The sequence below is a fragment of the Chrysemys picta genome, chromosome 1 (assembly GCF_011386835.1).
Source record: "Chrysemys picta bellii isolate R12L10 chromosome 1, ASM1138683v2, whole genome shotgun sequence".
In the NCBI taxonomy this organism is placed as follows: domain Eukaryota; kingdom Metazoa; phylum Chordata; order Testudines; family Emydidae; genus Chrysemys; species Chrysemys picta.
The window spans coordinates 164,194,456-164,219,951 of record NC_088791.1 but is presented as its reverse complement, the minus strand read 5'-3'; the positions used below and the strand labels follow the sequence as shown (position 1 = coordinate 164,219,951).

General features: G+C 38.2%; 1 protein-coding gene across 4 annotated transcripts in view; it reads right to left on the bottom strand.

Annotated features, from left to right (window-relative positions):
* Positions 1–782: 782 nt before the first annotated feature.
* ZNF654 (zinc finger protein 654) overlaps positions 783–25,496 on the bottom strand; it is a 65,317-nt gene continuing 40,603 nt past the window's right edge. For 3 of the 4 annotated variants that reach the window (XM_042853821.2, XM_008166119.4, XM_005283644.5), the window contains 5 exons: positions 21,275–21,477; positions 20,237–20,376; positions 11,802–11,943; positions 6,314–8,612; positions 783–5,880 (listed from right to left, as the gene is read on the bottom strand). In XM_042853821.2, the coding sequence (XP_042709755.2) occupies positions 5,873–5,880; positions 6,314–8,612; positions 11,802–11,943; positions 20,237–20,376; positions 21,275–21,391 (2,706 nt within the window). In that variant the 5' untranslated portion in view covers positions 21,392–21,477 and the 3' untranslated portion in view covers positions 783–5,872. The remainder of the gene's footprint in view (positions 5,881–6,313; positions 8,613–11,801; positions 11,944–20,236; positions 20,377–21,274; positions 21,478–25,496) is intronic. The other variant, XM_042853812.2, reaches the window with a different exon arrangement.

The window sequence follows — 25,496 nt, the reverse complement described above, 5'->3', positions numbered from 1 at the left end:
TCTCCTTATCACCACTTTTCACTTCTATATGCCACAAGTTTTGTTTGTACTTGCACAATATATTCTAATCCACGTCTTGTGTTTGCATATACAAGTGCTTCAATGTAGACACTCACTACCGGGTGGGGAAGGGTTCTGACATTGCTGGAGTTAATCTGCCTCCCCAAGAGGTTGTAGTGAGGTCAACAGAAGAATTCTTCCATTGATTTAGCAAGTCTACACTGGGGGTTAGGTTAGCATAATTACCTCTCAGGGGTGTAGATTTTTCACACCCCTGAGACACAAAGCTATGCTGATATAAGCACCATCCCATAGACCAGGGGGTTCTCAAACCTCATTGCACCGCGACCCCCTTCTAACAAAAATTACTTCATGATCCCAGGAGGGGGACCAAAGCCTGAGCTTCACCACTCTGGGCGGGGAAGCAAAGCTGAAGCTCAAGGGCTTCAGCCCCAGGCAGAGGGCCTGCAACCTGAGCCCTCCCACCCAGGGCTGAGGCCCTCGGGCTTTGGCTTCAGCCCTGGGCAGTGTGGTTCGGGCTTCAGCCCTGGGCCCCAGCAAGTCTAAACCAGCCCTGACGACGCCATTCAAAGGGGGTCACAACCCACTTTGGGGTCCCCACCCACAGTTAGAACCACTGCCATAGACAGATTGAGGAGTGCGGATTTAGTTTTGTATGGATGCTATACTATATAGTATACTGCGTGCCAAGTAATGGTAGATACTGTGGTCAAATAATTTTATCAGGCACATTCCCGAAGAAATCACAAGTTCACTTTATATTAACAACAAAGACAATGTTTTATTGAACAAATCTATGTACAGTACAAAAAGGTTTTTAAAATGAAACACTACTGTTGATTTATTGCAGTTTGACGGCTCAGTTTTAATTTGTACTCTTATATAAATGAAAAGTAAAATAATTTAACATTCAACAAGGAAGCACTAATTTCCTTTCTTGCTGAACCTTTAATAGCTTTTACAAATTAACAGAGTCCCAAAATGCATACACTGCATTTAGTCAGAAAGGTGTTATACAGTACCAAATAAATTAAAAAAAATAACACTACTACCCCTTTAAGTCTTTCATCCATACCACTGATGTTAAACAATAAAAGTAAATGAGTACAGCTGAACCTTCACTGTGATATTAAAATCACAAATTTAATGTTATAAATTATCCAAACTATACAATTTATAGTTTTTTTTTTTAAATGAATATGGCTAAATAACCCAAGTACCAGTAACCTTTCCCCACAGATATGACCATTTTCAACCTATTTAGCACAATTATTTGTGGAGGGTGCCTATCAAGCAGCAACTTTTGAAAATTAGAATTTACGTGACCTTTATAATGGAGTGGGTTCAAGTAGTAACAGATGAGCTCTAGAAAACTAACAGCCAAGTCAAACCGAGTTAAGTCCACTTGGAGGAAGATGATTAAAATATGATAATCTGCACAAAAAGCACACAGACCTTGATCCAGCAAAGCACTTCGGTGCATGAATAACTAAGCACATCAATACTGCCATTAACTTCAATGGGACTATTTGCATGCTTAAAGTTACACACATTCTTTGCTGGATCAAAACCATACATCAATGTTGGAGTAAGTGTATTTTAAATTACACAATATGACACTTAGTCTTGGATAAAAAACAAATCCTAGATTTGGAACTTTTTTAAACTCTAAAAATTGCCAACTCAATTAAGGATGGTGTCTTAAATATCTTTGAATCCTATAAAGCATGTATAATAAGCCCACACATTATTTTCAAATTATAGTTACTTAATACTTCAACTGAGTATGCCAACAGGTAACATTTTACAGAAGGGACAACTACATGTCTTTTGAACTAAAATCTGTACTCCAAAATGTTACCTGCCACTTACTCCTTTAAGTGTTCACCTAAGTGAAATAAAAAACTAGATTTTTCAAAATTATATATACTGAACATGTGATATAAACAGATGGTTGTGTGCAACACAAGCATCTTCAAACAAAAAATGAGTTGAACAGGTAGAAAAATTATGGTCACAGTTTTATGCATGTACATAGATGCACATAAGCTACACACTTTAAACCAATACAAATCCCAATCATGTCTTTGAAGCAACACGTGGCGCTTTAGTACCAGCAAAAAAGCATCAAAGATTAAGTACACTTAAAGATTTAATACATAATTTTTTTGATATCTACTGACCAAGTTTTCAAGTTTTTATAACTTAATGCTCTAAAATAACCTTTATTTTTTCCAGATGAATTTAAGCAATTTAACTAGCCTAAAACTGAAGCTAAAATACAAAGGGGAGCCTGGGAATATTCTAAAGAAGATAACCAGGTTCTTAAAAGTTAGTTGGGTAAAAACTTTACAGTAGATAAGTGGAAGTATGGAAATGCATTTGACTGACTTGTTCCCTTAATTTCATTTATTTAAAAAGCTAATAAATTTTATACACATGATGCACTTTATCTTGTAAATATAAAACAAAAAATGTGTTCTTTGGTGCCTCAAATGTCATGCAGATCTTTCTAGAAGCGCCCCAGACATTGGTATTAATGTAATGCACACATACCTGTGATCATAATTTTATACCCTTTTACTTTTGGCCAAATCCAAGTTAGAGGACCATTTTCTAGGATTCAAGTAGTAAGAATCTGAGTTAGCATTCTTTTTTCCCTAAGTGAGGGGAAAAGGAGGGAGAAGTTATATGAATATCTATTTGATTTTACAGAGGATTACTAGCAGAGTCATTTTTCAACTATAGTGTTTTAAGTGCCAGAAATATTTAACAGCCTACTTTACAATGAAACCTTTCTGCGTTTCCAAATGTGAGTTGTTGCTACAATGAACAGATCCTGTATCCATATTTTTACCTGGTACCAATTCTTACATAATCTGTTGAGTAAGTAAGCCGACTGTCTTACTATACTGTACACACATTGTGATGAATCATTCAACGAGCAAACTAATTGAGCTGGGAAAGCCCTTCTGTGTTGTCCTGGATTACTGTGAAAATTTGACTCATGCCCACTATTTTTAATCAAGGATAGCTTCTGGCTCTCTGAATGTACCCAACTTTCTAGCTAACAGCACCAAGCAGGGTCCGAAATAAACATACAGTTTGTATGATCTACAAAACAAGGTAGCATTGTTAGTGGGTAATTTTTCATTGCAGTTGAAAATCTGAGCACTTGCAACATTCTCCTTTGCAAACTCTACTCCTGGGGGAATTCTGTGCCTCTCTGCATGAGCAGAATTTATCTCCCCTGCAGATTTATTTGCTTCCTGCAGAAAAAATGACTTGACAGGGAAGCAACAAGAGCAACCAGGAGACCCTGCCTAACAATATGTTTTGGGTGCCCAGGGCAGCTAGCAGAGAAGTCAGTCACTGGGGGGGCAGGAGCCGGGACTGGGGAAAACCCAGCTGGTGGCACCTACCCTGTGCCGGGTTCAGCTGCTAGTCCCAGCTGGGCTGGGGAGGACGGGACTTCCTCTTCCCCTGCATGGCATCTGGGGCTGTATCAGACCCACCCCAATTTCTCCCCTGGCTGTAGGACGCTCTGAAAACTCTCTCCTCCACGCTTCCTGTGCCCATCACTCCTCAGCTGCAGGGGGGAGGGTTAACTGTACAGGGAGCTGCTGCTCCCCAATCCGCACAACTCCTTTGCATCCAGACCCCCTCATGCCCAGACCCTCCCGCCGAGCCTCACCTCCAACCCACCCAGAACCCACTCCCTCTGCACCTGGACAACCTCGACAAACCACCAACACCTGAATTCCCACCCTACCGGGCCCCAACCAGCTGTACCTGGATCCCTACCCCACGGAGCTCCACTCCTCCAGCATCTGGATCCCCCCGCTAAGCATCCCCCACCAAAACCCCCCTGCTGAGCTCTATTCCCCCCCCAACACTGAGACCCCCTCCACTGAGCCCCAACCACCTTTACCTGGATCCGCCTGCAGAGTCCCATTACCGTTGCACCCAGAACCCCCCCAAGAAGCTCCTATGCATGCAGATCCCCCCACTGAGCTGCCCGCACTCAAATCGCCCCACACAGAAATCTCTCAACCCAAACCTGGATCCCCCCACACTAAGCCCCTCCACACTTGGATCCTGCCTTGCTGAGTCTGCCTGCCCATATCTGGTGCACCTGGCATGGACGGGCAGGACTCTGGGCTGTTTCTAGGGCAGGTCCTGTCCTTGCGCTGTGTTAGGGGTGGGTGCAGCCTCACCACCGAGTCCGTAGCATGGGGCGAGCTGCTCAGTGATCTACCACCTCCGTGCAGCCAGTGCCTGTGCTCTCCAATGCCACGCAGGAGCCTCCACATTTATTTCACAAATAAAATTTGCAGAATTTTAATATATTGTGTGCAGAATTAATTTTTTGGCACAGAATTTTTTATTTTTTGAAGCAGAATACCCTCATTAGTAAAACTCAGGAATGCCTTTTTGTTTTATGTGTCTTTAGGTCTGTTACATACAGGTGACATATTGAAACTTTCCATCCTTACAGACTAATTCTGGATGTCACTTTACCCGCAATCTTTTGCTGGCCAAAGTACTTAAACACTTTGATTTACATTGCTGAGCTCTTTCATTTGTTTCTGATAAGGACCACCACTTTTTTTTTCCAGAGAGACTGCTACTGCTGGCTGTACTGTGTTTTAAGGTTGACCTGTTAACATTTTCCCAGAATTCCTCCTTTACATGACAGAGCATTACTGGGTAAATCAAAACTTAATGCTGTATCACTGCAGGATGCTGAGTGGGTATAGAAGTTTCTTCCTGATCTATTTTTGCTAACAACTGACATTCTTTGCTTTATCTTCATTTAACTCAAATTTTTCATAGAAAAGCGTCTCTATTAAATTCTGTCCATCAGTCATACTAAGAATTGAAGGATCTTTATATTTGGATATTATTTTAGCACTATATGCCAGCTCAAATTCATCTTTATTCATGCCGCGCATAAATTTATTTTTTAGCCTCAATCTGTACGTGTTAGTACCAGCAGCTGCTGTACACATATTACTTGTGTTAAATCTCTGTGCCTGAAATGGACTTATTTAACATTTCCAAAAAGTCAGTATGTGTAGTTTTGCCATATATTTTAAGTGCATCTGAATTGTGTCTTGTACAGCTGACACATCTAATATCAGACTGTTGATACAATTTTCATTGTATATGCTATACTTTAACTTTTTGGCCATTGGTACACACTGTCCATCTTAGACTTTTCTCTACATTCTTCATTTTGGATTCTGAACACAAGTTTATTAAATGACCTCCGTGATTTTTCGCTGAAGACACAAACGCTGAAAAAAGAATGTCCGTTTCCTCTATCAGATTTTTATACATACCATGAAAATAAATGTAATGTCTCTTTAAATTAAATCTTTTTAATAATGTGGAGCGACACCCTTTCAACTTGCATGGATAGGAAGGGTTTCTCTTATTACAACTTTTTAATCCAGTGGCACAGGTTACAGTGGTGTTTCTCTCTCTAAGGCAACAGCCATTTCTCTTCTCTGCCTGCTCAGCTGAGTGTTTTATTTTTTCTTAAGCGCTCATGCCAGACACTCTGCTGCTGTTCTTTGATCATACACTTCCTGGGGCTTTCTGGGTAACTGGTACTTTGGGGAGTTTGTAGCAACCTTTCTGGACTCAAAACCTGCACAGCTCCTACTATTCCTCTGTGAGTTTTATCTAGAAAATGTGCTTTGTCTTTTATCAAGGTCACATTTTTCTTTAGTAATTTGAGTCTGCTTTATGATTAAGGCCATCTGGGAAACAGCAAACTGATGCTTCTTCACGTAGTGTTCTCTCACACCATTCCTCAAGTGATACATCTTCCCACAACATTTAATCAGGCACCTGTAAAACAGATTAAGTTTGTTAGGTTTCATTTTGTTCCCATGCAAATAGTGCTTTAAATTGGAATTTTGCTTGAGTTTGTCAACATGCCTAGTTGTGAACATGCAAGTAGAAAATGCATAGATTAAACTACCGAAGTCTGTCTTATCTGAATGCGCTCTCATCAAAGCTGTCTGCTGATTTTCAACTCTCATTTCTTTTCCTAAACACTTAGATTGAGTTTATCTTCCGGTTTATTAAAATACTTGTTTTTTATTCAGGTCATTATCACTCAATTCTAGTACAGCTAGTACAGGTTCGAATACACTGGAATTGGTTATGTGCTCTATTTGTCTTTTTTTAAATCTGTTCTGCCCTGAAGCCTGTTTCCAAGGACCATTTCTCTCAGTTTCTATCTCTAAACGTCTGCATATAGAAGCATTGTAAGACTTACTTTCATCATCTGAATCAAATCCAAAGAGCGTCTGACATTTCTTTTGTGCAAGGTGAGCCTCAAGTGCTTCTGAGTTACAGTAGGTGGTCAGACAGTTCCCACATCTAAATCTTTCTGCTGATTTGCTACAAGCTTTATCTTGCTCAGAATGGGCATCTATTTTATCAGTTACAGTTTTTCTACGTTTTGGCATGCTAATGTATCGTTCATCAAGGTAACTTGGAGGCAACGGTCTAACATATGGTTTTGTCACAATTAAGCCATATGAAGTGTTTTCAGTTGTCTGATTTGGTTTGGAAGGTGACTGAGAGACTGCAGCAGTATTGTTTTGTGGTATATCATTGCAGTTCTGTAAAACTGGTATTGACCCATTTTCTGTCCTTGTTTCATCTGCCACTCTGTCCAAAGCTGCATCTGATGAAGCTGAACAAGTCTGCTCCAGTTCAATGTGCCCATTGACCAGTTGGTCATGAACATTACAGTTTTCAGTTTTTGGCTGTACTATAGGCATCTTTTGGTCTATCAAGCTTAAAACTGTAGCAGTAACATCAGATGAATTTTCACTCCCATTCTGAATTACATTGTATGCTTTCTTCTCAATACTCTGGATATATGTCTTTGGTTCTGTCGAGTCTTTCCTTGCCTTCCAAGTTGGAACTGGTAAATCTACAGCTTCTTTTTCACTACTAGATGCATCTTTTTCTTGAAAACCACAAAGTGACTCTGATAGAGTATCTGATGAATTTTCTTCATTTATTTCAGAACACTCTGTTTTGTTTAAATAATGCTGAGCCTCATGTTCATACAGCAAAGGAAGCTCTTCAAAAAGCTCGCAGCACTCTGCAAAATTGCACTGAGCCTTAAACATACTGTGACTTTTCGTATGCTCTGCAAGCTCAGTGGACAGCTTAAATCTCTGATTACAGTTAAAATGTAAACAAAAGTAAACATTTGGATATACGTGTCGCTTCAGGTGATCTATGAAATGCTGAGAATCTGCAAACTTTCTTTGACAGAACCGACATTTTCCTTTATTCCACTTCATTATATGCTGCTGCACCTTCAGATCAGTTGGGTGAGCTTTTCTTGCATGTTTATTGAGAAATCTTATCTTTTTAAACACTCTAATGCAACTGTTGGCAGGGCACTTGAAGTTACCTTCTTGATCCATAACATCCAGATCCTTTTGAGAGCACAAAGCTCCATTTACTTTATGAAGTATAGGAGACTCTTGACTCGGGCTACCGCCACCCTCAGGCAAACTCTCTGTAGTTAAAGGTTCAGGAGTATTATTTAAACAGCTGTCACAACTGCCATTTTCAATAACATTATCCTGTTGGCTTACATGATTTTCAGCCACATCCAAGTCCTGGTCATGGTTTTGTACTTCCATATCAATACTTGGAACTATTGCAGCCTCTGATTCATTATCTTTAGAACTGTTAGAATTCCCATTTTCTAAAGAGACGGATGCATCAGAGCAATTTACTTCATTTAAAGCAGGGGTTTCCTGATCATCATGTTGGGTAGCAGCAAGATGCTGTCTTTGTATTTTCTTGACATGATTCCTTAAGTGCTTCAGCATGATTCCTCTTTGCCTGAATTTCCTACAGCATATTACACATGAAAAACTGCCCTTTTTCTGGTGAGCCTGTGCATGCCTCACAATGTGACCGCCAAGAAATTCCCTGTTGCATAATGCACAACGGTGTCTTGGTACATTATGATCTATTTTAGATGCTGCAAGAGCTACATGGTTCTTTCTGGCGTGACCTTTAGATTGGTCTTCAGAGGGGTCTTCAGAGTCAAGCTCCCCATTACTTAGATCTGTTAAAGAGATAACTTCTTCACTCAAAGCCTGACGTTCCATCGGCTTCTCTGTATTAGCAACAGAATTTTCCAGTGTACTTTCACCTAAGCCAACAGATGCTTTATCCCTCAACAGTGATAAACAATTCTGCTTGATCATCAAAAAATTCCAAAACTCAGGATCAAAAAACAAACCTTTCTTCAAAATTGGAAGCAACTCAAAACGTACACGGTTCTGAACAGAACTAGTGTGCTCATTATACTCTTCATCTGCACATTTATATAGATGTTCAACAGTGTAATATGAGTCTAAGGTGCGCTCAAGAAAAAAGATAGAAAGCGCACAAATTCTCAGTATCTCCAAGTCATTTGGCAAAAAATGAGCAATCGTTTTATATATGAGACATTTCATAATTGGATCATCACGAAGGTCCAACTGCAGAGCACAGCCACATATTTCAACACAAATCTGCAAGCCATCTTCTCCAACCTGCAGAAAAGAAATTAAGATTAATTATACATCATCCCCTGCTTTTATTTTTGGCTTGCGACAGAGGCACGTTTGAATGCAAAATAAAGCAAGAGCAACAAACAAAAATTCAGTTCTAAAATACTTGAATTTCAACATATAACAACTTTGTATTAAAATATTTCAAAGGTAAGTAGAATTCAGAAGGCATCTCAGTTGTTAACGTAAATGTTTAAATTTGCAAAGTCCTCCAAAAGCAGATTTTATTAAATGATATATAAATAAAGCAATAAAATAAACTACAGCTATGCCGAGCATAACATTTGGCTTGCACTGCAGGCTGCATATCTAGTGCTGTCAACAAAGCTTCCGATACTTTTGCACTGCACACTTTCTGTGTTAAAGAGACAACAGGATAACCATTTGGGCATGTTTTAGTTTCAGTTTAGAGAACTGCACGCAAAGGACCATTGTGCAAATCACTATTCTGCAATCCGTATCCTGATTAATTGGTCTATATTTCATAATATAACTGAGCATACAGGTCTGTCGCATCTTACGCGCATTTAACATGTGCGATTTCAGCTTTACGCGGTCGGCAAAAACAAAACAAAAAACAAAACAAAAAAGAGAAAAACAACAATTTTAATACTGTACCTGTAGTGCGGGCGATTCCGCCCGCCATTCAACTCAATGTAATTTTGACTATACGCGGTTTTCGCTTTACGCGCTAACCGCGGAACGGAACCCCCGCATAAGATGAGACTCGCCTGTATTCTAAATATGCTTTCACAGACTCTAGGGAAAGAAGAATATAATGAAGTGTTTTGGTCAAGGTTTGCTGAAGCTTGGGCTCTCTAAATCTGTCCCCATTTTAACTCATTTAACTTATACTGCATAAAAAATGAAAACTACAAACATGGACGTAACTTTTCAAAGGTGACAAGTGATTTTGGGTGCCCAAACTGACACATCATAATGGCCTGACATTTCAGAAATGGTGAGCTATCACCCTGAAAAATACTAATCACTTGAAATTTAAGCTAGGTCCTTAACTGAAATTTATAATTAAGGTGTGTTTCTGAAAATGCCTCCTATCGGAGATAAAATATTTTGATAAAGGAAAAATTTGGGAATAAGTTTTTATTATAGCTATATGTTGCATACATCTTCAATATCTATGTATTAACGAGTACATACATATTCACATATTTGTTGGGGCATTTAAAAATCTAAATAGCACTTGAGTGTTTAGTTAAATCTTACTAACAGAGCAGTACCAGATTAACATAACCACCAGGAATATTTTTTGGACTATTTACTTAGAGTCAAGACATGGTGAACATTAACAGAATTATTTCACTTGTGTATAACTATACTGTAACGTTAACAACATATGTTTCCTTTGGTTCAAGTGAAAAAAATGATTACACTCTTCATGCACCTAAGTCTCAGAATGCCAGGAAGACCTAATACGTTCCTACTACTATAAAATCTGCTGTCAGCTGTAAAGTTAGTCAGATATTTGATATGGAATTTGAGCTATTTGGCACATTAGGATGTGCAATGTTGCACTTTATTACAAACTTCTGAGAGACATGGGAAAGCATATAGGACAAGAACAAGCTGAACCTGGTACCAAATGTCATCAAATGAATGTCTGAAGTACAATGTGTTTTAGCATATTGGTCTACTATATTAGCTCTTTTGCGTGGAGTTTGTAGTACTTTCTTTTTTCCAGGATCCAGGCTTGATCCTTGCCAAAGAATTAATAATCCCTCAGGACACTGCCACTATCATACAAACTCAAGGTTCATGTTAAAAGAAATAGATCTATACCTTGGCTACAGATAAAAGGCAGAGAACCAACTAAGTTTACCATGTCTTCTGCTTAGAACCTTGTTTGGCCTAAGGTAAGTAATACCACATTACATTAAACAGTCCAATTCTTCAGCAGATATATTGCCAATAACAAGGCTACAATTAATCATGTCAGTTTCTTAATTCAAGGAGTCTCAAATGTACATAGGGTGGGCCTTATCTTAGTAGAGGCTGTCTCACAGATCATACTTTCTCTCATTTGAGACTGTAGTAGCTCCTTTTCATATAAGCTATGAAAACAGCACCATGTAACCAGTCAGGTGTTTGCAGACCACCAGCTAGTGCTGTAGGGGCCACTTGTAGTTGATAGATGATAGTTTAACAACTACTGATTTAACTGATAATACCTGCCGTGAGACAATTCAAAATCTCTATTCGCCTCCTGAATGGTAAATATATACAATTTGCTTGGGGAAGTATTTCAAAAAGCTTTAGCAGATGTGCTCTTCTGGAATTAGGATGCCAACGGACACAGGACAGGTATGAGAGGCCCAGTGAAAGGCATTAACAATAAATGGTGGTACATTTAATCCAACTGGAAAGCAATTATATGGAAGATACTATTTAGTCAAAATGACAACTGAATCTCAGCTGAAATGAAGAAAACCCAACAAAAATACTGCAAAATGATCTTATACAAAAATACTAAAGAAATCAGCCAAACCCATCTTCTAGATGAGAAATATAAGTCTATAATTTTTTCATTCCCATTTTCTTTTGTAAGTCTACAGATGCTTTGATCATTTAGATCACTGGATGTTTAACTCCTCTCCATGTGCTACAGACAAGTTACTTGTATTGATCTACTGACACGTACGGTGTTGTAGTATCCCATTATAGCTTATTGTAGAGTGGCTGTTGCTGAAGGAACTCCAAAAGGCACACAGTTTATCAGATTTCTGCATGAAAGCATGTTACTATCATTACAACACTTAAGATTACGAGAACAGCAGTAAATTAGAAACCAAGTTATTTTTCTTTTTCTAGTTTGTTTACTTTGTGCATTTATTTACTGTAAATGATGCCATTTCTGTTGTGTCAATTTCCTCTTTTATTTATGTGGGCTCCTCCCAACCGTATAGAAATATGAGAAAAACACAATTTAAATAATAGGAAAAAGTGCATTTGTAAAACCACAACAATGGACAAGGGAACTCAGGGTCATATGAAGTACCCACAAGTTCTTTTAGCTAGTTTTTTGGGTCTTGACTTAATTTGAAATTAATATTGTCTAGCTATCCCTTCTTTCCCCCTTTGCTGCATACAAGAAAATGAGGTAGCAATGACTAAGCCAAATTGGTAATGCAAAAAAAAAATATCAACACTTACTTCATCCTTAATGACTTTCATGAAAGGGAAAATTACTCTGACATTTGTAGCTATCCTTAAAAGCTGGTAGCACTGATCAACAAATACTTGTTTCGAAGGGTTAGATTTAAGCTGCAGTTTACTCCACATAAATATCAGGTCCCTATAAATATAAAACAAAACAGTTTTGTTAAGCTATGGTTGAAACAGAGCTGGCCCTAAGCAAGATGTGTTTCTATAAGCAGCTTGACTATGCATATTGTTTACATGCTAGTAATTCTGTAACTATAATCATATTTGACAGTTAAGGGCAAAGCTAATTATAACCACAAATATATGCATGAAGTTACATGATGGAAAATGTCATTTTTAAAGCATCTATGGTATACCCTATCATGGACCCACTAAAATATGTAACAGAAGATTAATGGATCCAGTTTAGTATCACAGAGAACTGGACAACAAAACAGAAAGCTTATAGCATTTACCCCTGCTTTCCCAAGATTATAGGGAAGATGACTATCAGGATGGCCATGCCAATATATTCTGAGATTAAATTACATTCACTGTAAGGTGGGGAAGCTTTCAGGAGCACAAATGTCTGAGGGTGACAAAATGAAAGGATGGTAGGGACATGCTCTCTCATTCATTCCATTATTAGGGGAAGCCTATGGGCTACCATTTAGAAGATAGTGATGTTTTCCATGTGCATGTCTATATCACTACTATACTGTCCTTTTCTAACTGGTGATTTCTTCTGTACTATGCAGTGTTGTTGTAGCTATGTCAGGTACTGGATATTAGAGAGAGACAGAAAGTGGGTGAGATAATATCTTTTATTGGACCAACTTCTGTTGCGAGAGAGAAAAGCATTCAAAAGCTTGTCTCTCTCACCAAGAGAAGTTGGTCCAATAAAATATTACCTTGTCCAGCTTAACTTTTGTACTAGCCCTTTTAGCCTATAACAGGTATATGGCAATATCAGGCCATCTGTTGAGGATGTATGGTAGGGGAAATTTCTGGCCTGCATCTTCAAGATGAATATAGAAAAAAGTCTCCTGCCTTTATATGCAGCTTCAAGTCTTTGATGTTATCCATCCCATAGTTGGGTGCAGGGGGAGTGGAATCTTGTGTAGAAGGAAATGAGGTCTTTGGTCTATGGTCTATACCATATAGGTGGACAGCCTAGTGAACCTCTAATGAGCAGGTACATTTGCAATTTACAGGATAGTAGGCAGAGTTTTCACTGGGATACGTATTTCACAGTTGAAAACTGGTACAGCTCATGGGCAACAGGAAATAAAGGTAATTTCTTCCAACTTTAACTATGGAGTCACTAGGGTGACTCCATGACAGATGGATTCAACGTAAGATACCTTTCAAAAGAAAAGTCTAAAAATAAAGGCACCTATACCCCAGAAAGAGGTTCTTTAACACCTCTAGAACAAACCTAAGTAACCACCTTTAGTTAATAATTTAAAGAATTACACACACCTTCCAAATCTCATGGGATTGGCTGAATCTCACACTTGTATGAAATGAGCCTTGTCATGACCAGGTTGCAGCCCTGCCAAACCAACCATGAGATGCGATCAGGCCACTTGGATTTTTTTTCTAGTGAATCCCACAGAATTTAGTGAATTAGTATAAAAAAACCAAAAGGTTTGGCTGACTTTTTAATCTGTGCCAGATGCAAGTCTAGCAAGCTTTTTGACATCAAGCTTGTGAAGAACAGCCTCACTAAACAGAGGAAAACATTGCTAGGATTGACTGAATAGGATAGAACACGTACATCACTTGAGAATTTGGGGTGTTTCAACAGCTCCACGGTACATTTAAAAATACAATATAAATTGGTTCAGATACTAGATCCTGAATCTCACTTATTCAGTACTTAAGTCATTTTCCCCAGGAAAATTAAGTTGCAAGCAAAATCTGAGCTCACAGATAGTGGACAAAATTAAAAATGGGCTTTCCTCATATCTGTAATCGCATATCCTATCATTGTGTAAGTGTATGAAGCTTAAAAAAAAGACCATCCATCATTTCAGCCTCTTTGTATTAGGAACTATCTATACCATGAAGCCAGCCAAAAAAGCCTGAACTGGTGGTAGCCATTTTTATGCACAAAAATATTGTTCCAATAAATTTCACAGGGAAAAAAAAAATCTCCTGCCTTAAGGATTAAACAAGACGTATGAACCACTCATGCTCAGCTTTGCCAGGATCATGAATATCTCACAAATACATAAAGACACTTGTAAAGCTTGTGAAAGCACAGAGAGAAACTGATTATCTTCTGTATAATCAAATAGCTATTTCAACTTTTCACAAACATTAAGAGAAGAAGCTCAGAACCTAAACAGACAAGAGAAGAAAGCTGAGCAGCTTGTACAGGGCATATAAAAGTATTCATATGGGCCTTTTAGCACAGGATCTTGAAACTTTTCCCCTTAAATTCCTATGTCCACCAAGTAGACTACTCATTAGCAGGAAAACTCTTGACATTTATAAACACCAAGGGTAACATTTTAAAAAGCATCCAAATGACTCAGGACCCTAAGTCCCATTTTCAAGTCATTTAGGCACATAGGAACTTATGTCTAACTGAAAGTGAATAGGATCTAGACTAAGTGGCTCAGTAACTTTTGAAAATGGGATGCTTTTGAAAGTTTTACTCCAAGCGTCTATCCTCTCGGGGGCCAGACTGACAAGAAGCGTGAACACAGGATATGATGCAGAGCTTCCCTGGTTCTCTGACCAATGTGGCCAGACATTCAGCCCGATGTGATCAGTTATCACCATCCTTAACAAATGCTGAAAACAGTATTTGCCACCGCAAACAGCATTTGAGGCTTGGTCTCTCTTGACCTAGATCTAAGACCTTTGCTACCGATGTTAAGAGGAAAGGCAAATGTGACCTATTTCAGTAAATGGAAGAAACATCCCTGCACGTAGGTATTGGTAATAACACTAGATGTCCATTCTGAATGGTTATGAATAGATCCCTCTGGTGTACCCTACACAAAAGATACTGAACTAAGTACCATTGAGCCAAAGGTCAATAGCAGATCAGACAACGATCAACAACTGTGTTTCTTTCATGCCAAGCAAGTGACCATGACAGATGTCTGGAAACTACCAAATCACATTGGTAGTGTGGAAGGTGTGATCCTGTTTAAGTTTGCTTAGGTCAACATCCTGGTTGTCAGTTTGAATCATGATTACCTTGCTATACTTAAAAAGGCTGTAGAGCAGTTTTTAAACTAAGGGCTGGGGGAAAGCGACTGGTGCAGAGGACCATATGGTTCAGACATCCCTTAGGGTAGGATCTATAAATGGAGATGCCCTATGTCCTAATAAGGAGGAGAGGTTGGAAGATGATAAAATGCAGGAAGGATCTGATGAGAAACAGTTAAATGAAAAAAGTCCCATTACATCATGTAATGGCAGGCAGCTAAAAAGTGACAAGTTTAGAATAGAATTAAATGAAGTAAAAATCTTAAATGAACCAAACTGTACCATACAATCTATGGATAGTAATTCCATGCTTGAACAATAAGAATATAGCAGTAGGGATACATTACAGACCACCTGACCAGGACAGTGATAGTGACTGTGAAATGCTCAGGGAGATTAGAGAGGCTATTAAAATAAAAAACTCAATAATAATGGGGGTTTTCAACTATCCCCATATTGACTGGGTACCTATCACCTCAGGAAGGGATGCATAAAGTTTCTTGGACATCTTAAACGACTGCTTCTTGGAGCAGATAGTCCTGGAACCCACAAGAGGAGAGGCAATTCTTGATTTAATCTTAAGTGGAGCACAGGATTAGGTCCAAGAGGTGAATATAGCTGGACCGCTTGGTAATAGTGACCATAATAGAATTAAATTTAACATCCATGTGGCAGGGAATCCACCACAGCAGCCCAACACTATAGCATTTAATTTCAGAAAGGGGGACTACACAAAAATGAGGAAGTTAGTTAAACAGAAATTAAAAGGTACAGTGCCAAAAGTAAAATCCCTGCAAGCTACACGGAAACTTTTAAAGACACCATAATAGAGGCTCAACTTAAATGTATACCTCAAATTACAAAACATAGCAAGAGAACCAAAGAAGTGCCACTGTGGCTAAACAACAAAGTAAAAAGCAATGAGAGGTAAAGAAACATCCTTTAAGAAGTGGAAGTTAAATCCTCATGAGGAAAACAGAAAGGAGCATAAACTCTGGCAAATGAAGCGTAAACAAATATAATTAGAAAGGCCAAAAAAAAATCTGAAGAACAGCTAGCCAAAGACTCAAAAAGTAATAGCAAACACATTTTTAAGTACATCAGAAGCAGGAAGCCTGCTAAACAACCAGTGGGGCCACTGGATGATTAAGATGATAAAGGAGCACTCAAGGATAAGACCATTGCAGAGAAACTAAATGAATTGTCTGCAGTTGAGGATGTGAGGGAGATTCCCAAACCTGAGATATTGTTTTTAGGTGACAAATCTGAGGAACTGTCCCAGATTGAGGTGTCGTTAGAGGAGGTTTTGGAACAAACTGATAAACTAAACAGTAATAAGTCACCAGGACCAGATGGTATTCACCCAAGAGTTCTGAAGGAACTCAAATATGGAATTGCAGGACTACTAATTGTCATCTGTAACCTATAATTTAAATCAGCTTCTGTACCAAATGCCCAGAGGATAGCTAATGTGATGCCAATTTTTTAAAAAGGGCTCCAGAAGAGACCCCAGCAATTACAGGCCGGTAAGCCTGACTTCAGTACCGAGCAAACTGGTTGAAACTATAGTAAAGAACAAAATTGTCAGACACATAGATGAACATAATTTGTTGGGGAATAGTCAACGTGCTTTTTGTAAAGTGAAATCATGCCTCACCAATCTACTAGAATTCTTTAAGGGAGTCAACAAGCATGTGGACCAGGGGGATCCAGTGGATATAGGGTATTTAGATTTTCAGAAAGCCTTTGACAAGGTCTCTCACCAAAGGCTCTTAAGCAAAGTAAGCAGTCATGGGATAAGAGGGAAGGATCTTTTGTGGATTGGTAACTGGTTAAAAGATAGGAAACAAAGGGTAGGAATAAATGGTCAGTTTTCAGAATGGAGAGAGGTAAATAGCGGTGTTGCCCAGGGGTCTGTACTGGGCCCAGTCCTATTTAACATATTCATAAATGATCTGGAAAAAGGGGTAAACAGTGAGGTGGCAAAATTTGCAGATGATACAAAACTCCTCAAGATAGTTAAGTGCCAGACAGGCTGCAAAGAGCTACAAAAGGATCTCTCCGAACTGGGTGACTGAGCAACAAAATGGCAGATGAAATTCAATGTTGATAAATGCAAAGTAATGCACATTGGAAAACAATCCCAACTATGCATAGAAAATGATGAGGTCTAAATCAGTTGTTACCACTCAAGAAAGATCTTGGAGTCATTGTGGATAGTTCTCTGAAAACATCCATTCAATGTGCAACAGCAGTCAAAAAAGCGAATAAAATGTTGGAATAATTAAGAAAGGGATAGATAATAAGACAGAAAATATCATATTGCCTCTATATAAATCCCATGGTACGCCCACATCTTGAATACTGCATGCAGATGTGGTCGCCCCATCTCAAAAAAGATATATTGGAATTGGAAAAGGTTCAGAAAAGGGCAACAAAAACTATCAAGGGTATAGAACGGCTGCCCTATAAAGGAAGATTAATAAGACTGGGACTTTTCAAGCTTGGAAAAGAGACAAGGGGGGGGGGAAGAGGGGCGGGAGATATGATAGAGGTCTATAAAATCATGAGTAGTGTGGAGAAAGTAAATAAGAAAGTGTTATTTACTCCTTCTCATAACGCAAGAACTAGGGGCCACCAAATGAAATTAATAGACAACAGGTCTAAAACAAACAAAGTATTTTTTTCCAGACAACACACAATCAACTTGGGGAACTCCTTGCCAGAGGATGTTGTGAATACCAAATTACAGGGTTAAAAAGAGAAGTAGATAAATTTATGGAGAATAGTTCCGTCAATAGCTATTAGCCAGGATGGGCAGGGATGGTTTCCCTAGCCTCTTTTTGTCAGAAGCTGGGAATGGGTGACAGGGATGGATCACTTCATGATTACCTGTACTGTTCATTCCCTCTGGGGCACCTGGCATTGGCCACTGTCGGAAGACAGGATACTGTGCTAGATGGACCTTTGGTCTGACCCAGTAGGGCTGGTCTTATGTTCTTGGGCTCTGAAGGTACTTAGTCCTCTAGTGTGTCAAGGACTGCCCTCTCCTCCAAAACATTTATGTGCAGTTGTTCCTTCAGAGACCAAGTGCAGCTTTGTGTAAAACACCTATATGTGGGTGTTATTTCAGGCAGGATGCATCTGCAGTAACTACAATTTGGATCAGCAGACTTTGTTCCTTCTTAACTGCAGATTAAACTGATGGCAGCCTAGAGACTGAGTGGCTCAGAGGCCATCTTTCTTTGAGGGGGTATGTGAGTGAGTGGTTCACATTAAGAGATCTCAGGATAGACCAAGCTTGCTTCAGGTGGAGGTGTGCCACAGATACTGACAATATATGTGGCCATCAGCCCAACGTCAGCATTATTATCCTTGCAGATACTTGTTGGCCCTGGCAAATCCTCTCTGCTAGATCCATAGTGCCCTGGATCCCGACTGGGAGCAAGATGGTTTCTTCCTACACATGACACAAGCTTAGGCATTCCAGTGGCCTCAGAGAAAAGCTGAGACTTGGGGTACTTTAGCTTAAACTTTATAGTCTCCAGCCCTCTAATAATGGCACCGTGATTCTCAGATGTCTTCACAAATGTTGCCCGTGATGACTTAACCTTTTGAGGACTGAAGAGTTATTCTGCAGTGTGTGCAGGTGAGACAGCTAAGCATTTTATAAACAGCACAGTAATTATTCCGGCTGTGGACACAATTATTTGCCTCAGAACCTTTAGAAAATTCAGAAGCTTTTGCTGCTTCTGCTTAAGGATGCCAAAGCACCAGAAAATGATAAAAGTGTTACAATTCTGAAGACAAGTGATAAAGCATGAAGCACCTTTACTGGAATTTCACAACTCTGACCCTGAATGCAGACGTGAACGTGAGGATGAGGAAACCTTTGGTTATAGTTTTTATAACGGACTATGTACAGTGTCTAACCCAAAGATCAATTGTATAAAACATTTAAAAAACTTAAGGTAAAGGAAACATATGGTTAAAAACAGGTCTGAAACCCAAAGTGTAGACAAAAATTATTCATTTGTAATCATGAATTCTTGGTAAAAATCTGCATTTGTATCTTTATATGAATGCCAAAAAATAATTTCAGGTTCAGAATTCATTCAACTTTTTTGCTTCATCATCATAAGTAACTCTTACATATGAGATATAATACAAACTTTAGCCAGAAAAAATAAAGATTAGACAATCTTTGTGAACTCCTCTTTAAAATGCAAAACCTTCTCTTGTCTTTCTCATCTCCCTTGATAAACCAGACAAATACTGGGATCTGAGGATCCTGGAAGACTTATTTTCCGTTTTTCAATCTGATTTTAAACCCTCTCTTGATCCGTCACAAAGCAGATCAGTAGGATTCAGCAAAACTAACTGAATCTTCTTGCTTCAACAACATGTTAGACACAGATAAACTAAGTGTACTTTTTAATAAAAGTCTGTCAAATTTTACCTGGTTTAAGAAGAAATTTCAAAAGTAAAACAGATTATTCTCTGGTAGACACCTTTCAGACCTCAGAGGATAGAGCAATACTTGTTCTGATGTATTCTAGAGAATACATGTTTTCAAAAAAATCCCAAGCCCTATCTTTTCTCTGAATGCATGGAGATTTATTTTAATTAGGTGAATCTTATCTAAATGGATACATTTAACTTTGTGATTCTGCAGGTTCTTTGGATTTGTAACACAATAGCCTAAGAGAATAAATTAAATTGGAATTAACAAAAAAGGATTCTCTCAAACAGCAGATTTTCAGAGAAGATTACAGATCCTCTGTTAGATATTAAAGCATACATCCATGGGATGCTGTAGGTAAATTACAATAATGTTGGTGTGACTATTTAAAAAGCTGGATAGCAAAATACTAGTGGTGCCAGAAAATTTGTAAGTAGGTTATATTTACTGATATTGACAGCAGTGCAAGTCTCTAGTTTAGACACTCACCCTTCTGCTGCTACTTTGAAGCTATCATCAAGTATAATGAATGTAGCATGCACCCACTACAATGAAAACGATTAGGGGTACAGAACGGCTGCCTCCCATGTACAACTACATAGACAGGCTAGATATGCATAACATGCATACTGGAAAAGTCAAAACAGTTACAACTGCAGTTTTGAAGTTTAGCTGCATCTTAAAGTTAACACACTTCTATCTTGGCAATAAGCATTTATCTTCTAAACTCCTTCACCAGAAATAAAGTATTTACCAGATACAATACATGTCCCCATTTTGGAGCTGTGGGACCAGGAACGATTCACACAGCTGTAAGGCTAAGGTAGTCTTCCCTTCTTTTTCAGTGTTGCAGATGATCTCAATTCCACTCTTGCAATCAGTCCTCAATAAGTGCTATGCAATTAAAATAAGATCAGTTTAGATAAGTTTGCTAATGCGGGGGAAAAAAGTTGATCACACCTTGCTATGCTAAAGTAGTCATTGATATTTCCGGGAATTGCTACTGACAAGGATTCTTTGGCAAAGGTTTTGTGTTTTTCTGCAGATAATCATCTAAGACAAGTTGTCTTATGCCCAAATAAATTTGTTAGTCTCTAAGGTGCCACAAGGACTCCTCGTTGTTTTTGCTGATACAGACTAACACGGCTACCCTCTGAAACCTAAGACAAGTTTACCTGTTAGATTTTATCAGATATTTAGGATAAAGTTTTCAATGGGATTTAAGGGTTAGTACATATAAAACCTATTCTTTCTAGGCATTGTTTTGCACATATTCTGGAAGCCCACCTGAAAGTTTTATCTTGATTTTGACAAATTAGACACAAAATGCACTCGTTTGTAACATGTACGATCAATACTAAAAGGAGAAACTATGTAGTGCCATTTCGCATATCAGCACAACGAAAAGAAAACACTTTTTTAGAAGTTTAAGAAATTTGACAAGGCAGAATTAAACTGAAAGTAATCTAAAATTAACGTCTTCTGCTATAGCCCCGTTGTTTTAAAACAACTATTCGACTTTGTTACAAAATGTCTCTGAATCTGTTATTTAGAGAATATCTGGGGAAAATTGTGCCTTCATTGGTCATTTACATTTGCCTGAAGTCACTAGGTGTATGTTCAGACTTCAGCCCTCAGATAATAAATTCAAATGGATACCAATCAGGTCACCTGCTGTTCTGACATTTGGCTGTAGTATGAATAAAAAGTTTCATATGTTTCTCTTGATGACTATACAAAAGAAGAGTATAATATATTGCTAGAGGCATAAAAATGTACACTGACACAGTACCTCCTGGAATAGCTGATCTTCTACTGGAGACATATAAAGACAGGTGAAAAAAGCTTGATGGAAATACAAATCTTTACTGATTTCTGGATGATTTATGCAAGATTTGATAAAAGCCATTGCCTCTGGGATGCGTTCGCAGGCAATAAGGTATCTGGCACGTAGTTCAAAGAATAGTGGATTTTCAGAGCTTAAATATTTGTTAACTGTATGGAAAAGAAAAATTTAGATGTAATTAGAATCTCAAGTCCCCATAAAAATATTTAAATTACACACTCATTTTTTACAGGACCTTATCTACAAGTTGTATAATCAACTATCTGCAAATGAAGCCAACCATATATTTAAATACCATATTCAGGGATCTAGCTTTCAGTTTGGAGTGAGAGGAATTACTATGATGACAATACTAGTGGTCTTACTCATTTAGAATCCTGTCTCCAACAGTGACCAGTACCAGATGCTTCTGAGTAATGTGTAGTAAACCTTGCAGTAGGCAATTATGGGATAACGTGCCCTCAGACTTTCTCCCTCACCCCTAATAGTTAGAGCATGGCTCATGTCCTGAAGCATGAGGATACATCTCCCTTCCAAAACACTCTTTAAAATGTCTAACAATCCTGGATGTTCTTGATATCCATAAAAATGGGGAAAGTGGGAATGGGATTAGATAATCAAATATAATTTAGCTTCAGTTCAAATACTGCATGTTTTAGTTTTTAATACAATTGTATTTTACCTGCTTAGATAGATGGAAAACTATAGCTTCTGACAAATATTTTTAAGATTCTGATTTACACTGGGCTCTTTTCAGTAAATACGGCAGGGCGTGGAAACATTTTGAAGCTGAAATTCTGAACTGTTACAGAGAACTGAATTTAAATAAAAGCTAGAAACTTTCAGAACTGTTCAAGCTGTTATTCCTGCAAATACATTCCCTAAAAATAGAGTAAAAGCCCGGGCATTAGTGCTGTATTAAATGACTATCTACAATGTTACGCTGTGGACACCAGATTTAATGAGTCATACAGCAATTCCAAAGCTAACTTAGATCAGTGGTTCTCAACCAGGCATCTGGGGACTCCTGGGGGGCCACTTGCATGTTTCGGAGGGTCCGCCAGGGTTCAGCAGGACGAGTATTAGACTTGCTGGTGTCCAGGGCAGAAAGCTGAGGTCCCACTGCATGGGGCTGAAGCCTGGGGCCCTGAGCTCTGCCATCGGGGGCTGAAGCAGAAGCCTGAGCAACTTAGCTTCACCGTGTCCCCTGTGGCACGGGGCCCCGAGCAATTGCCCTGCTTGCTATCCCCAATGCCGGCCCTGGCTTTTATATGCAGGAAACCAGCTATTGTGGCACAGGTGGGCCGTGGAGTTTTTATAGCATGTTTTGGGGCCTCAGAAAGAAAAAGGTTGAGAACCCCCGATTTAGATCACCCCAGCTCTACTGTCAAAATGCATTTCTATTTGAAATTATAGGATAACCTCAAACTTTAGTCAATATATAGTTCTCATATTAATATCTCCACAAGCCACAATTAAGTCTAATTCCCTCACATATCATTTACAAAAAAAATGAAATGATGATTAGATATAGTGTTTATTTCATCACTTCATTGCATCAACCCAAGGTGTCCTTATAATTAGAATTAAGTTAATCTCAGCCTTAAAGGTGCACTAACGAAAAGTATGTTATGGTTTACTTTCAACAAGGACAACTGGACTAGAATACTACTTATGTGCAACACAACCAAGTTAAAGTTGCAGTAGAAACCTTAGAACATATTTCTAAAGATATTTAGGAGCCTAAAAATGCAAATAGGTACTTTGTAGACACTCAAAATCACCTAATTACCTTTAAAAATCTGGCCCCTTGACTGAGTACTAAATTTTCAATCTGAAGATTGAACTCATGCTAGATTTTACATTTAATTTCTTCAACTTGAAATGGAAAAAAACTTAAACATGTTCATAAAAAATAGAAAAAATAAAACATGCAAAATTGCAGATTTTAGATCAAAGTTTACATTAACATATTCTCTTTAAACTTGAACAGTTTAAGTCTCATTCCAGACTACAAAATCTCAGTGTGATGCTTCTAGTTTGAGGAGCACATGTTGCATCCTGTCTTTTTTGTACATTGTGAGTACTCTGGGGCGGAGACCGTTTGTTACATGCCTTGGACAATGAGGCTGATTTTTAGAGGGATTTTTAGGTGCTATCAAAACACAGAAATAATAGGTTTATCATAATAGTGAAGTAAAATTACTTAAGCATACAAAGTTGGATAACAATCTTCTGTAATGTAATATTATTATTATTATTATTATTAATAAATTCTAAGGTACCTATGTGAGAAAGTTATGATCAAGTGAAAAAGGAGTGGGAAGGATTTAAATGGAAGACAGAATTCAAGCATGAACTACAGTAGTTATTGCAGACTACCACTAGAACCAAAATCACTGATATTTCCAATTAAATTAAAAACACATGATGGGACTACTTATGTAATGCTATATCTATATTAAAGGTAACCCAATCCTCAACCACCTATTTTACATGCCAAGAAAGTCCCTGACAAGCTATGAGATTTGATATTTAACTCCTACCTCTACTCATATCAAAAGACTGAGCATAATGATTCGGTACATTATCCATTTTCACTGAGTAATGAATGGAAAGTCTGCAGTACTATTTTAGCTTAGAGTTCCCTTTTTTCAGATGATATAGCCATGGATCACCATGCCCCAGCATCCAAAGGTGAGAGTTCAATTTCACAGCAGGAACCCCTGACTACTGACTCTCTCACCTACATGGGTACTGACCACAGCTATTCACAAGTCACTTCTCAGACTTTTAGGTGCTTTTTGGCTGATTAACCCCACCTGTTTTCCTTTCCTCCCCTCTCTAGCATAGAGGGCCCTACCTGCCCAGGCAAGAATATACATGCTGCTGATCTAAGCCCCAAAGCAACAGACAAATCCTAATTACAGGCACAGCATTTGAACAAGTGTTAATTTAAGAAAGGTACGAGAAAAATAAAAAAGCATGTATTCTTGTCCAGACAAGGACTATACAGAATCTTGCTTGAATTTAACTGGATGTTCTGATCATAAAGGTTACAGGTTGGTAGCAGAAAGCTTTTATGTCAGAGAGTCTCTACCCCTTCTAATTTTAACTTCTCCTGCAATTCATGGCAGGCTGCTTTGGAGACTCAATGGTCTGCCTAAAAGGTCCATGTATCTGTCTCCAGGAAAGCATTTTTTCAATAGTAAAGCCCAGATCTTTTTCTAAAGATTGCCTTCCTGCATGGCCATCCGGAAATATTGCTGAAATGATAACCATTGCTTATCCTAGCCTATTCCTCTGTCTACTAATTGGGGGACCTAACACAGAGTAATAGGATTTATTCATACAGTACACACTGTCCAACTGATTTTCATAGATGTAATACTTAATGATAAATCCTAAATCCATAGCTAGATGGACGACAGACAGGCAAGATGCTTTAAAATAATGGATTTTTATCAACAGGGATTTTTAAAATTTAAATTGATTTTTTTATTTAAATACAGGTGCTTTTTAAAAATAAACCTACTTAAAGTTATGACATCCTATAGAAAGATTTAAACTTACTATAATCTAACATTATTAAATTAAATACAAAAAATAATATTAAGCACTAAGTTTGCTGCTAAGTTGTTTTTTTAAACTATGTATTTAGGAAGTTTTGACCAGTTTACAAATCCTTGCCAAGTACATATCAGAAACAAATCATTACAAGACTTCACTTTTGTTTAAAGAGACATACAGGAATATAGTCATCGGATCTTTCTACTTAACAGGGTATTACCATAGTACAGAGTAAGTATCATTACAATACCTATGACATTTCTAGTGATATTATTAAATTGAGTGAACTCTTTATACACACATTTAACAGACCAGGTATGTCTATCAAATGTTAAGATCCAAAAAAACTGGATTGGTGTACTGGATTTTTCCCCGCAGGTGAATGCAATCTGAGTACTAACGAAAAGGTAACCAAATATATATGTATCTGTCTTCTGCTTATTTTACTGGGTACATAATTGGTGTGAATTTTTCCATAACCACAACCTCCTATTTTTTGAACCATTCTGCAATGGTTGAGCTATTTTTATTTTTCCCATAAAAGGCTACCCACAGTTGAGCAGTTACTAGCAGATGAGCGATTAATTCTTCATGTCCT